At 43.9% G+C, this 15,662-nt stretch overlaps 1 protein-coding gene across 1 annotated transcript in view; it reads left to right on the top strand.

The window, feature by feature from the left end:
* HTT (huntingtin) overlaps positions 1 to 15,662 on the top strand; it is a 137,337-nt gene that overhangs the window by 109,949 nt on the left and 11,726 nt on the right. The window contains exons 55-61 of the mRNA XM_018554978.1: positions 71 to 210; positions 1,564 to 1,646; positions 3,552 to 3,682; positions 5,183 to 5,312; positions 8,294 to 8,449; positions 10,736 to 10,926; positions 13,890 to 14,004. Of these exons, the coding sequence (XP_018410480.1) occupies positions 71 to 210; positions 1,564 to 1,646; positions 3,552 to 3,682; positions 5,183 to 5,312; positions 8,294 to 8,449; positions 10,736 to 10,926; positions 13,890 to 14,004 (946 nt within the window). The remainder of the gene's footprint in view (positions 1 to 70; positions 211 to 1,563; positions 1,647 to 3,551; positions 3,683 to 5,182; positions 5,313 to 8,293; positions 8,450 to 10,735; positions 10,927 to 13,889; positions 14,005 to 15,662) is intronic.

Consider the following 15,662-nt stretch of genomic DNA (forward strand, 5'->3'; position numbering starts at 1 on the left):
TGGTCAGGGCTGCTTGTATAGAATCTCTTTGCTTACCACAGCACATACATTATTATGTTGGTGCCTCTAGGTTTGGCAGGAAGCTGAGTGTTGTTCGAGGGATAGTGGAGGAAGAAATCCAGGCGTTGGTATCTAGAAGAGACAACATTGCCACCCATCATGCCTATCAAGCTTGGGCTCCAGTGCCTTGCTTATCTGCTGCAACCACAGGTACCTCTCCTCTACAGCTACATGCAATGATGCACATGGGTTACACCTGGGCGCATTTGTATTTGCCTATGATAATTTCACACATTTCATTCCACAGAAGAACATAAAGAAGATTTCCAGGAATGGGGAATGCAAAGTACACCTCTTAATTGGGAGGAAATAGCATTCTACTTCCATGCACTCCACTTTTTTCTTTCTCATCTTCTAGGGAAATCTAAAACAAAAACGCAGAAGGCCTAAAAATCCTGATGTCCTTCAAGAACCTCTAACACAAATTTGTTTTCATAGTCGTCTCCATGTGCATCTATTAAAGCCTACAAAAGTGATGGGTATATATGGTTGTATTGGAGCCACAGGGGGAGCATTTTTATATACCTTTTGCCCAGTTAGTGTACTGTGGTTTAATATAAAAATGGAAATACTTACTCTGCCATGACTCACCCCATCAGAGCCATATTATGTCTGGATCCATCCCTGGCTGTTGGCTAGAAGGAAGGACCTTTTACAGCTAGTAAATTAGCCAGACATCTGTGCATGCGGACCTGTCTGAACTGAGTGTAAAGCGCCCAGTGAAGCCTTAGCTAATACACGCTGCTTGCAGGATGTACGCATTAGGTCACTACCCTAACTGCTGCGGGACCAGGGCCAACACTTTACACATCGGCCCATAGAGATGCCTGCTCATCTTACTGGCTGCAGCCCATGGAGACGTGCTTCCAAAATGAATACAAAGACACCAGTTCACTTCCTCCCCTTGCGCCTTCAGTGGTCCTGCTGACATTACTCTTGTAGGCTCTGGCACATGCATGTTGAAATGTCTAAATATCCATGGAAGCAAGTACTTTTTCAAAACTTTATTGCAGAGTACGTAAAAATGCATGACACAGAGTCAAATGTTAAACATTTTGTGATAATTGATCTCTATGGGTTCTCTTTAAGTGAACCTATGAAAAGGAAAAGCTGCTATACTTTTTTTAATATTTCATAGTTTTGTAGCATTTCTCTGATTTTTATCGCTATTCCTTTTACCCGCGCTGCCCAGTACATGAAACACCATAATTTTCACTAAAGAAGCTTTGGTTAGCATCCTGCTCTAGTGACCTTTTAGACTCTAGAGGAGATGGAGGAGGAGTTGTAGCCCATTATATGCTCTCCTGTGACTCATCTCGGCTCACAGTGACACAATCTCTTTAGATATTATCTAGAAACACTCTGACCAGCCTGTCTTCTTTCTTTTATTACACATGATTATTCTCTGAAAAGGAAAAGGTTGGTTATTATTTGATGTCTCATGGTAATGGTAGGTTCATCTATTTTATCTCGTATCTCTCTCATCTCTGTAACTGTTTTCAGGAGCACTGATCAGTCATGAGAAGCTGCTACTGCAGATCAACACAGAGCGAGAAATTGGAAACATGAGCTATAAGCTTGGCCAGGTGGGTAAAGTGGGCTATGGGCTCTAGACAGCACTCTATGTGGGTGCCGTCCAGCCAACAGAATGTCCTGTGAACTGCAGCACACCCCATAAACATGTAGCCTGGACTCTGTTAGACATTTATTTCAAATGGTGTCAGGAGTAGGAGGCTGGTACTGAGTGGTCAGGCGGACAGTAGCAATCATGGCAAGCTTTCAACCAGGGCTCACCTATAACCAAATCATCAGTGCTTCGAAAAAAAATAACCTCTTATGTTATTGGTTCCTAAGTGCTGAGTGAGCGTTGTGTGGCTCTCCACTGTATAATTTCCAGGAGGCTGTCCAACTTGTTGCTCTGCGGCTAATCGGTCAGAAAAAGAAAATGAATTGCCACAATCCATGCTGCATTTCTACTTTAATAAACAGCTGAAGGGGGTCAGCGCTGTCATGTTTCTTGCTGTGAAGTACTTTTTCAAATGTATGAAGAGTTACAAACCTATCGTATAGGAACTGAAATGTAAACTCTTCCTACCATTATGGTTGCTACATCACGATCTGCCTTATTACTTAATGTAATTAAAGAAGAACTGATTTCTCAGTATTGTAAAAAAAAAATATTTACATCTATTTAAAATGCTATAAAAATATGTAAAACCTCTCAAGGATTTAGAAGACAGAGAATATTTTAAACCTCCATTAAGTCCTTGGAACTCTTTAAGCTACATTTACATAGGGTGGCTGGGAATTTCTGCAGCAAGAACCTATAGATTCTTGTGGCTGGAATCAAGGTACAGATGCGGCCACTGTGCCCATTCAAGTTAATGACAAGCTGACAGTGGCCGCATCTACAGTCCGTATGTAATCATTCATGAAATACGTACTTGCCTTTTTGGATAGACAATTGTCCCTGGACGCAGTCTATCTGCATCCACAAAACAACTATCTATGCAAAACCGTGGTAATCCATTCCATGAACGATTACATGCGGACAGCTACGGTCAGCCTGTCATTGGCGTTAATAGGCACAGCAGCCACATCTAGGATTCTTGCTGCACTGATCAGTAGGTTCTTGTCACAGGAAGCTGCAGCCTAAAGTGCTGTGTGAATGGGGCCTCAGCATGTCTAATATTTATAGCACCATTCACTTGAAGTCAATAGACTGCTTTTGTGATCCATTTTTATGCATTGTTTAGGCGATTATTCACTAAACTGCCAAAGGCAGCCAAGTGAATAACCGAGCCGAAGTGAGCCAAACGCCATTCGGCTATTCACTTCAGCCCTGTACAGCTGGGTTCAGCCGTACATGCTCAGCAGAACGCGTTCGCCTCAGCTGATCCAACATCTGGCTCAGCTGAGCCAAAGCTCCAGCAGTTCACTTGTTGTCGTTTGCCCCTATTCTCATAGGAGCCAAACGGCAGCGAGTGAATAGCGGAATACTGCTTAGCATTTCACAGGTAACCCAGGCTCTTTCAAGGGGAAAATAAAACCCATATGTTGGACACAGAGGAAAACGCTTGTATCCATAGACATGTGGGTGAAGTCTTCCTTCACCAGTCTTGATGTAGTAGGCTGATGATATAAGAGATAAATCACAGCTCGTACTGGATTCGAGTGATTAAATTAGTGTATAAGATGGTGTTGTTTGGAAAGCTGGGTATACAAGGTTAGAACGGAGTTCTAAAAAAAAAAAAAATTGGGGGGATTTTCGAATAGTTTTTGGGATCAATATGACGTTTGACTTCGACCGTAGTGACAAACATGTATCTAGGAATCATGGAAGAGCCTAGCGGTTTGAGGACTAGGCACACTAGACCTGAATATGACTTTTATTTGTCCACTCTTGTGTTTAAACATTCTTCAGGCTTATTCTGTTTTTTACCTCTAACACTAAACACAGCAAAATAAGCAAAGGTGCATTTCTACATTAGGTCTCCATCCACTCGGTTTGGCTTGGGAACAACATTACTCCGCTGAGACCAGAGGAGCTAGATGAAGATGAAGAGGATGAGACTGATGCTCCAGCTCCATCATCACCTCCATTGTCTCCAATTAACTCCAGGTCTGTCCTTGGCTTGTCTGTGTAACATTGTAGATGAATGGTTTACAATAAATTACATTATTTCTGTGACAATGAGGTTTAGCCTTTGCTGAAACTGGCTTTACGTGGTATACAGGGGCCCAGAATGGGGTCTAATGTCAACAGTGGGAATGAGTGCAGTTTCCTCTTTATTTACAAAAAGTGGTAAATTGTTTTTAGAACAGTATTCTAGTTTTCCCCATGGGCTTTCTGTGCTGAAAATTAAGTCAGCAAGTTCATAACACTAAAAGCCCTATAAATACCCAATCCTTTAACCTAACCCCCCAAAATTAGCCTTTACCTCTTCATCCCCCCAGCACTTAACACTTCAGGGAACCTGTACTGAAGTATGGTAGCTCCTGTTGCTCACCTCCCATTCTGAGAATGCAATTTCTCTGCCTGTCATAGCTTCAGTACTTTTGAGTCTATGATCCAGAACAAGTATGGAGTTTTAGAATTTTCACTGTCATTCTTATTTTTCCTGATCTGCATTCTTGTTTCAGGTCAGTGATCCAGGCAGTATAAAATTCAGTGATAGCTAAGCCATTTTCGGAGGGTCAGCAATCCCTAAAGTGAGCCAATGACTGTTCCCCCACCCCAGCACTACCCCCCTAGAGCAGGAGAAGGAAAACTCTAGCCCCTCTGGCTGTGGTGTAACTACAAATCCCATGAGGCAAGACCGACAGCCACAGGCATGACTTCCCGAGGCAGATTCATGATGAAATTTGTAGTTTTACCAAAGCTTGGGGGCTGGAGTTTACTCACTCCTGCCCTCGAGCATACCTGTATTCGTAAAGTCCAACTCCAATCAAACTTTGTATAAAATGGTGAAGGGCAAGACTCTTCATCAGGTCCTGCTTGCCTACGTAGTCAGGTTGTAAAAAGACACAAGTCCATCGAGTTCAACCTATAGAGCTATTGCCTAAAACTATTGCTTCAGCACAAGTGATTGTGATTTGGGATTTCTCCTTGTGTTTGTAATAGTTCTGTTGGGTATCTATTATACCTCATTTTTAGGGGCTATCTTACATCACAGGGGGTAGGGTACCTTCACTATAACCCCCTGCATCATCTGCTTGTAAATAAAATTCAGATTCCCCATTAGGTCTTTATTTATTACAGGTATTTATATAGTGCCGACAAGGACGCAGCACTTTACATAGTTGCACATTCACATCAGGTCTTTCACACATTGCTGACCTTCAGGTCATTGCTGAAGAGCGATGAGCAGTCTGTAGAATTGGGGGGGCGGCAGGGCACTGCATACTTGTCTCTGTGTATTTTTATTGTTATGGGGTCCATAGGACCCAATGTACCATGTCACTGAATTAATCCGTTTGCACAGGGGTTGGATAACACAGTGTTCATGTACCATTCGTAAAGTGTTATTTGCTTCACTGATCTAATGTGCCCAGGCTAATGGAAATAGTAATCTTATTGTTTGCTATAAGCAGCACAGACATGTTTTACTTTTCTGTACAGGAAACATCGGGCTGGAGTGGACATACATTCCTGTTCACAGTTTCTCCTAGAGCTGTACAGCCAGTGGATTCTCCCCGCTAACACTGGGAAGAAGACTCCAGTCATCTTGGTCAGTGAGGTTGTGAGATCGGTAAGTGTATTCTTTTGGGTTTGATAAGTTGTTGCACGCTTTCACTTACCTTAGTGTGTTCAGAGAGGACATTTACCAAATGATCATCCCACTCATCTTCTCTTGATCTCCTATACTGCAATACGCGAGGTAGAAACTAGACTCACCCAGGTCTATTACCTGGGCTCACACTGGATTCCAAGTTTTCTCACAAGTAATCCACTTTTATTATTGGAGAAATCTAAGCTACCAGAACTGCGAAAGATGCAGGCTAGGCCCCTTATACCAAAATTTGCTTAGTCCAGCTAGTTAGCAGAATTACATGCTAGCCTTTCCCCCTGGCTTTGTCAGTGAATCAGCATATTCTTTATTGTCTTTAGGACCAAAACCCACAAATATACAAGACGAGCTCCTTTACAGTTTGTGTCAATGTTGAGTGAGCGAATGTTTGTATTCAGTGTATTGCCTTATCCGCATGCAACTCCTTTTGTGCTAGCATCTGATGGCTAAATATTTTTTCCATTTGCAATATTTTATTCTATTATAAATAAGAGAATATAAAATAAAGAAAATATATGCAAAAACACTATACAATGCCTTTTAAAGAAGACCAGCAGCGCAGTTAAAATAAAACGCATGGTCGGTGGGATGACTTGATATGGTAAACAGGTCTCATCTACAGCCCTGATCTCCTGGGCTCTGGCCTATGTGAGATGACCTATGGGACCTGTGGTCACCCAGCCTGCCTCCTGTCCACTCTATAGAAATGGGGAGTTCTTTAATACCTACAGACATTCTAGATTTAGCCACATGGTCCAGAAATACATCCCGTGGGACCACAAACAATTCAGGTCATTCTTTTAGCTGCCCGTCTCTCCATAGTAGTCAACATTTTAATTAAATTTGAGGTCTTCTTTAGAATTTCTTCTAACCGAGCTCAGCAGTTGTAACCTCCATATTTCCCTCTGCATGTTTCTTTTAACACTATTCAGAGGCTCATGAGCTCAGCTCAGATAATCTAGTGCTCCTCTGCATTTTATGAGCTCTTCTAGTGATGCATGGAAGAATAATGAGTCTGCTGCGGGTTTGCCGGCTCTTCTAAGTCTATAGAGTGGAGTGTAAATTGATAGGAACGCTTCTCATGGTGACTCATCACTTGTCTGCCTTCAGCTCGCAGTTATTGAATCATTTGATCTTAGTAGGATGCTTATTGAATGAAGTGCAGAATTATTAAACCTTTTGTCACACCAATCTATACATCTTAGTAACGGCCTGTATTTCTTCACTGAAGACTTAAAGCAAACTGGGCTTTGTCAGTTCAGGGCGAATGCTTTAACTCTTTCACCCCCAGCAGTACATAGATATCTTTCCTCCCACCCCATGACGCTCTGTTCAGCATCGGGCGCCGAAAAAATACTGGCAACTTCCCAGGTTTTTGCAGAGTATTTGACACCCATGTGACATTGCTGGACCAATCAGTATTGTCATAGTGGAGCCTATAGCCCTGTGCAAGTTACAACTCACTGACGGCTTTCCTTTCACTCGGGGTGGCAGAATGGAGGAACAAATGGATCAGTATATGTGTCTTGGGAGGTCTGCAATAAAGTGGGTTTGTTGCTTTGCTCTGCACAGATTCACTTTATAGCAGCATGTCCTCCCACTGAAATACAGACAACCTTATCCAAAATATTGGAAGTCTACTGCAGAACATTGAAGAGGTACTACCCCTGCACTGCAAGCGTCAAGTGCTGGCTTTTGTCTAGGTGCTAAAAAAAAAAGTTATACTCACCTGAACTACTGATCTGGCTCCCTGCTTCTCTGGTCTTTGAAGCCTTTCTCCCACACGCTGCAGAATTGGGATTTTCCTCAGCGTCCTCATGTTTATACACTATGTATAGAATGTGATGATTTATGGGACCTTAGACTGCAGCAGGAGAGAGGAAGAGAAGCTAAAAGAACCGGTCCAAGAGCAAGCCGGCTCCATTGTTCAGGTAGTACAACTTTTTTTTTTTTTTTTAAATTTGTTTTTTTTTAACACTAGACAAAAATGAGCAGTTAACCCTTGCAGTGTGGGGGTAGCCCCGCTACAGGGGTTAATAAAAGTTTTGCAAGGAATTCTTTATTATAGTATTAAACTTTTTTTTTTTTTAAATGAAGCCAAATCCAACAATGCCATCTTGCTGATAGACGCCGGCAGAGAGAGGAGGGGACGTTCATCCTGGCAGGATAAGGAATGCTGCCGGGTCCCCTCCTCTCTCCTGACAGTGTCGGGCTCTCGGTCCGTGACCAAGTGCCCGACTTTTCATAGGGGTGACACCAAAATGACTGTCAGTCATTTTGGTGTTAGCCCACCAATGGTGGTACCCGGGTACGGGCCGCACACCCTTGTGTCTCCACTGGTTATCCATCTACTAGTGGGAGAAGGCAGAGAGGAAGGGAGTGGATTGCCTTTCTGTGTTTGTGAAAACACAGCTTACTAGCACATGCAAGGGTGGCTCCATAGGACACTGCAAGGGAAAGGGGCCACCCTAAAACAGGATATCAGGGCCAGAGCTCAATTGACCAGCTGATTCTGCAGGAAGCTAAAACTTTTTAATCATCAAGAAGTGGCATCCATTGTAAGTGATTTAATCCGCATTATAAAATAGCTTAAAAACCTTTTGATTTTAATATCACGAAATGTACCATGTATAGTGCATCACTTACAACTCAATTGGAGACTCGTATGAAAAGCACAAATTAATGTAGCTCTGTCATTTCCTTATATTGACTACCCATATAGGCCCCCACACACTTTCCATCTATGTATCCTCTTTTCACATGGCTCCAGCATGTACTTGTAATGAGAGTCCCGGGACTTGTACATGTTGTCTCTGGTGCTGGATTGTATATTCATATATAAACACCCCACAATGTTATTTATTCACTGCACGTGTTCTTTCTAGTTGGGGAAAGCGGCAGTGTTGTAGCTGTGCTGTTATGCTGTGCTTGTCTCTCTGCAGCTTCTGGCGGTGTCTGATTTATTCACGGAGAGGAACCAGTTTGAGATGATGTACACGGCACTAACCGAGCTCCAGAAACAGCACCCATCCGAGGATGAAATTCTTATTCAGTATCTAGTGCCTGCAATCTGTAAGGCAGCTGCCGTGCTGGGAATGGTAAGCACCCTCTGCCTCATGCACTGTTAAGTGATGTGCTACTCGTTGTAGAGACGTACATCATTCTGGGGATGGGATAGATTGGCTGATCATTGGGCAGAACTGATTGGCCCACGTTGTCCTCTTTTGTCAGCAGCATTATTGGAAGGTAACCCCTTAGCTGCGATGTACATTACAGATGTGTTTTTTTTTTCTCTCCAAGCCCAAACCATTGACCTGCGTTATACATGTGGAAGCTAAGGGACCGTCCACAAGCCGGAGGGGAGAGAGCTGCCCACTGGCAGAGTGGGGATCAGTTAATTAAAAGTGCTTTACACCATACCCCTAGACATAAATGAGCAGTTACCCCTTGCAGTGTGGCGGCAGCCCCAATGCATGATGACGTTACGGTCGGGGGTATGTCCATGACACGCTGGGCTAATAGGAAGGGTTTGAATGACATTAAGCCATGGGTGGGCAACTCTGGCCCTCCAGCTGTGCTTTATCTACATATCCCAACATGCTTCTGCCTCTGGGAGTCATGCCTGTAGCTGTCAGTCTTACAATGACTCATGGGACTTGTAGTTTACACAACAGCTGGAGGGCCAGAGTTGCTCACCTTGCCTTAAGTATTAGTCAACTAGGACATGGAGCAGTGACCAATGAGGATGCTGAGAACAGAATGGCGGGGGTAAGTAGTGCATGTAGACAAATGAAACATGGCAATAAGAGGGAAATTATTCAAAATAAAATAAGCCGGGGTTGGGCTTTAACCCTTTCGCTGCTAAGGACGTAAGTCGTACGGAGCTACAAAAGTGCTTCCAGCTGGCCAGCTCAGTACGTCGTACGGACCTGGCATTTACAGTTCTACTATAAGCTGATGGTCGCTTTAGCGACCATCAGCTTATAGTAGAACTGTTCAGCAGACTGTCCCCTTTAAATTAATAGCTGTCATCAGCGGCTCACAAGCCGCTGATGACCGCTAATTTTAAAAATACCGGGCAAGCTGATTTGAAAAATGTTCCGGAGGGCTTGGCAGCGAAAGGGTTAAGGACTCCATGCACCATTATTCTTGCAAACATGTAAACTGTATGAACAGATTGAAGTAGATTGTTTTGCAGCACCTGTTCCTGCTATCGTACTGCATTACAACATATTCCTACATGAATCATTTTTGGTGCATTGCCTTTCATGATATCAGTTATTTGAATGGGTTTACTGCTCTGCACCGCACATGACAACATGCATTGCTGTATGTATTACCCTGAGAATGAGAATGAGTTCGACCTGAGCGAATCTGAGCCCACTGCCCAGAAATACACTACATGTAATACTGGACATTTCACTAGCTACACTAAAACTCGGTTGATTGAGAATATGTGTTTTCTCTGTCAACGCGGCGGCATCTACTTAAGAGCTACTGATGGGCTTGCTGTGCCTGTTCATCATCCTTTCACATCGGCCATGCGACCTGCCTGCTGCAGTAGTGTTTAGGTGCCTGCCGCTGGAGGGTCCCTGAACCATTGAGAGATAAATAATATACATTGGGGGGAATTTACTAAGACTGGAGCAGCTGAGGATGGCAACCAATCCACTTCTAGCTTTTATTTTGAAAGTTAAACTGAACAACTGAAGATAGAAGCCGATTGGTTACTATGCACAGCTGCTCCAGATTTTCTCTGTAAAGGGCACACCGGCCCGTTCCGCAGCTATCGGGCTAGCAGGCTAGAAACCCGCCGAGAATCGTATGATTCTCGGCTGGTTTTCAAGCATGTTGGCTCGACAAAAGACGTGCGACTGTATAGTAGAAACGGTCGCACGTCTTAGTTCACACTGCTCGATTCTAGTGCGATCGCGGGATTTCGCCCGATTCTCGTACGAGAATCGAGCAGTGTATGGGCATCTTAAATCCCCCCCTCAATTGTATCGTATTGTTTTAGACCATTGGACGATGGGTTTGTGGCAGACAGGTTAGTGCGACAAAGAGATTAGTTCTGATTAAAAGGTTTGCTTCAGACCAAACTGAGAATTAAAGAGCAACTCCGTTTAGCAAACCCTTACTGTTACCAAAGATTTCTAATCACAGTTGGCATGTTTTATGTGCATTTTATTAAGAGCAGTGAATGTGACTTTCACCAGATTTTCACTAGTAGCGAATCAATCACTGTCATCTGAAAACACATGCATCAGGAGGATTCACCTGCAGTAAATTATTTGGTGAATGTCAGATTCCCAGCTTTATAAATACACCCTTTTGTGTTGTAGTGGAGTGTGTATTGGTTAACACATCTGCCTGTCTTTTGTCAGGATAAAGCAGTTGCAGAGCCTGTCAGCCGGCTCTTGGAGAGCACCCTGCGTAGTACTCACATGCCCAGCCGCATTGGCGCTCTGCACGGCATCCTCTATGTGCTGGAGTGTGATCTTCTGGATGACACAGCTAAGCAGCTCATACCCATCATCAGTGACTACCTGCTGTCCAACCTGAGGGGCATTGCACAGTAAGTCTCCCCTTTGGGGCACCTTTCATTCTGCTTGGTGTGCTATATGGGAAGATGGGCAGTGACTTTGATTTATCACTTTGGAAGCTTTTGTTGAACCTTGCCTTCTCTACCAGTTAATCCTCACTTCCCTGATATATGAATGTTTCCACTGTACCTGGATAGGGATTAGATTATGAAATAGTTTTGTGTTTTAATGAACTGGGGAGCTGAATGACTGTTTGCATCAAACTGGAATCATTATAATCCTAACCATGGCAATAGAGAGTTTCGGTGTTCAAGCTAAACTCCAGGCAAAGGGTTAAAGGAGAACTATGGGGTCAGGGCTTTTCCCCATAGTTCTCCTTAGGGTAACGGGAGGACACAAACTAGCGTCCTCCAGTTACCCTAAGCTCAGTATACCGCGAGCTACAGCTTGTCTGGGTCCGCCCAGCTGTGTGAGTGACAGCTGGCTCTGCCTATCTAGAGGCAGAGCCAGCTGTACCCGCCCCCTCCCCCGTCCGTTCCGCCAGTCAGCACTGGCGGATCGGAGCGGGGAGAGGGGAATCAAGCCCCTCCCCTGTCACGGCAGACACCTCCCGATCTACTGAGCCGACCTGTGACAGTCTCATTGTCACAGGTTGGCTAGAACTATGAGGTGAGTGAAAAGCACTCACCTCATAGTTCTTCTTTAAATATGCAACGGATCCTATGATCCATAAACCCTGCCCAATAATCAGTTTCTTGACCTTCGATGGAAGGGCATCACAGCTTGGCTGAAAACACAGTGCCGGCCTGCCGATCAGACCGTAGAGTGTCAGCAGCATACTAAAAGATCACTGCTGTCCTCTCATCACCTAACAAGGTTAGGAAAGTAGATCCCTGATTGTTGTAAACAAGGGGTAAGCAAACTGCGGCCTTCCAGCTGTGGTGCAACTACAAATCCCAAGAGGCATTGCAAGACTCTGACTGCCACAGGCATGACCCCGAGAGGCAGATTTGTAGTTTCATTACAGCTGCAAGGCTGGAGTTTGCCTACCCTCTGTGTAGAGCATTACGCTGATATACGGTCTACCTTCACCACTGCTATGTAGTATGGTTTACAGTTGTGTTGCATGTGCTCTCATGCAAATCACTGTGGCTCTTACTTTGCTTCCTTGTATTTGTTATTTTACTGTTACAATTGATGTAGATTCACTGTTGGCATGTTCTTATATATGCATTTATTATTTTTTTACATTGGAGTCAGTAAAGCATTGCAGCCGCGATCAGTAGATTGATGGTGCAATGCTCTGGCTCCTGCAGACTCTCCTTCAACTGTTTGTTCATAATGTTTCTAGTATTTAGCTGGCTGGGACAGAATATAATGACAGAGAAGATTGTTCCCAGCAGCACATAGTATGTTAGGAAATGAGTGTGCTAGCCTGCAGGTATTGATGGCACTTACCTTCTCTATACAATCCATGGAGGGAAAAAGTGCATTGCTGACCTGTTGGGAGGTAGGTGTAAACTGCTAGTTCATGAGGACCGCAGAGCAGTGACCAGTAGGAAGTAGGAAGGTCAATTCTGAGCTCCCCAGTGACACTGCTTATGTCGGTGCTACTAATCCAGTGATAATACAGCTGGAAATGTATGGGCGTTAATGGACACCTGCAAGAAGTTCATAGATCTGAAATGTTTATACAGTGCCGGAATAAATGACACACAGCACCTTCAATAAAATGTTCTCTGATTATTTCACTAACAATCGATTTGAAGGGGTGGTGTGGTATCTTGCAGAAATGATTTCATTCTCTGAGGTATTGAATGGATACTTGACAGTCAGTTCAGTATTGCAAGCCTAGTGCTCACTTCTAATAATGTGTACACCAGTCACATCCTGTAGTATGAGGAAAGACCGTCGCGCGATTCCAAAGGCTACTTGGCAGTATACAAATGGAAAACGCCCTACAAAACGGACCCATACGCCGCAAAAAACGCTCCGGGACCTTTTCATGCGTGGGCCGTTTTGTAGTGCGTTCGGGACGGGCGGAAATACGGACAGGTGGGAACGATACCATTGACTACAATGCTATTTATTTTTTTGACCGTTTTGTAGAGCGTTCATCGAGCGTAGGACGCGCTACAAAACGGTCAGGTGTGAATGGGGCCTAATGCCATTCTGAATTATGTGCTGTGCGTTGTGGCCTTTCATGACATCCGGCTTTTTATTACTAAGAGTGTCCTTGACTTCCATCGCTCAGCACCACAGCATCACTGCAAGTGCAATGGCAATTCCTCTAACCACTTAACTACCACGATCACTACAAGTGATGAGTCGTCTTTTCTCTGACTGCTCTCCAAACAGAACAAATCAAGTGTACCTATAGTATAAGCTGCGATCATTTCAGAAGCACAAGTTGCATTCTGTTGCAAAGATTTGCAGGTCAACTTCAGCATTAGTAGTTTTCTGTGTCGCAATTGTGTTATTAGTATGAGGTTTAGGACCATGGTATGGGGTGATGGTTAAGGGTTAGACTTGGTTGACTTCAGGTTGAGTATAGAATACCTTTTAGGGATGGGTTTATGGTGAGCATAAAGTTTACACTTTGGGTTCAGGGTTAGGTTGAGGTTTACGGTTACCTTTTAGAGGTTAGAGTGTATCTAAATCCAAAGCTTTTTTTAATTTTGGATAGAGAGGGAATGTGTTCAACACCCCCCCCCCCCCCCCCCCCCCCCCCCCGGACCGGCGGGGGGTGCCAATCCAGGGTCAACTAGGTGGAGACTTTCCTTCATTATGGAAAGATGTTTTTGTCTCCAGTGATATGAAGTGAAGGTAATTCAGTGAAGGTCAACCGATGTTCACACTCAACAAAAGTATTCCTCTTTAAACTAAGAGTGGATGACGATGGTAACCTGATCACTGATTAGTCAGTGATTCCATTTTATGACAGCTTTTGTATTATATTGTACTTGAAATTGATTGGTGTATTTGTCTGTTCCAGCTGTGTAAACCTGCACAACCAGCAGCACATTCTGGTAATGTGTGCGACTGCCTTTTATTTGATTGAAAACTATCCGTTGGATGTGGGGCCAGACTTTACTGCGGGCATCATACAGGTGAGTGTCTGTTGCGCCGTGGGAACTGCCATCCTAGGCAATAGAGACACCAAGGTGAGAGTTGGAAGCAATCTTCCATGGATTTATTGGAAATGGGCTGTGTGTTGGAAAATATCATTCCCTGCAATAAATAATCCTGCAGTGTTTACCTAAATACAGCAAGTTATAAGCATCCAAGGCTGTCTGTGTATATTGGACACATGTAATCCCCTGCCAGCAAGGACCAGGCCATAGGAGGCAGCACCAACAGGGAGAGCCATGTTCTATTGCATTGCACTGCACATTGCCATCACCAGACATTTGCTTTAAGAGTGGTGTCCTCCTAAGACTGCACTCACACAGGCTTGTATGTGCATTCTGGGATTACTGTGGCAAGACTAGACGGCTTATTGCAGCAGGAATCCCAGGTTTGCCAGTTCATGACAGTGGCTGCATCGGTCAGCAGCAGTCCACATGTAATCATACATGGTACAATTACCTGTGTTTCGGAACGGATGATGGTCCCTGGATGCATCTATTCTGCATCCAGGGACAATCGTTTATCCCAAAATAAATAGATAGACCTGGGATTGCTGCTGCAAGAATCCATAGGTTCTTGTGGCCGGAGTCCTAGAACACACGTGAATGCAGCCTTAGTGTTCTGATGGCTTCACTGCCCAGTCATCAGTCTGGTGATAGGTTGGTGATGCTGCTGGTTTACTTAACTGCAGTAGATGAAAGTGAGATCACCTACTGGTTATGTATTCCGAGAGAGCTATGTAAATCACAAGACAAGCTAAACAAATTTACAAACCTTTTGCCAAGTAAAAGCGCACATCAGCTATGTGTTTAGCGGTCTGCCCAGAGTTCAGCTTTATCACCCTCTATAAAGGTCATAATATATACATCTCCATCTCTCACTATATTGGGAAATATACAAATGTACTCCTAACAACTAGTGATTATGTATGTTCTGGCACTTTACATATACAACCTATGTTCTGAACAAAAAGATATCCTCTTGTCCCTTCCTGATCCCCGCTGCAGCCACCCAGAAAATTCTTGAGGGTGTGAGGACACGTGATATTCCCTCTGTCCCACCAAGTCACAGTACTAGCCAGCAAATAGATGTACCAGTGCTATCAATGCTCTTATGACCCAGTGACCATTATTTGTTTAGCTGTTAAGCGAGTTCCTTCCAGTTACTGAAATGCTTCAGAAGACGGGCCGCACCATCCCAAATCTCTCCATGGCATGACCAGTGAATAAACAGCCCTGTAAGATTGCCAACATAATAGTGGACTTGTAATCAATTTCCATATTGAGCATGAGGTGAATATTGTGTCATTGCGGGTTCTTGTTTAGAATCTTTAAAAAAAGAACTCCAGGCAAAAGTGTTTTAACCCTTGCAGTGCAGGTGTTAAGTGCAAGGGTTAAGTGCTTGGTATTGCCTAGGTGATAAAAAAAAAAAAAAAGGACCATGGTATGGGGTGATGGTTAAGGGTTAGACTTGGTTGACTTCAGGTTGAGTATAGAATACCTTTTAGGGATGGGTTTATGGTGAGCATAAAGTTTACACTTTGGGTTCAGGGTTAGGTTGAGGTTTACGGTTACCTTTTAGAGGTTAGAGTGTATCTAAATCCAAAGCTTTTTTTAATTTTGGATAGAGAGGGAAAGTG

Source organism: Nanorana parkeri, unplaced genomic scaffold (genome assembly GCF_000935625.1).
Source record: "Nanorana parkeri isolate BGI_ZX_2015 unplaced genomic scaffold, ASM93562v1 scaffold180, whole genome shotgun sequence".
NCBI classification, from domain to species: domain Eukaryota; kingdom Metazoa; phylum Chordata; class Amphibia; order Anura; family Dicroglossidae; genus Nanorana; species Nanorana parkeri.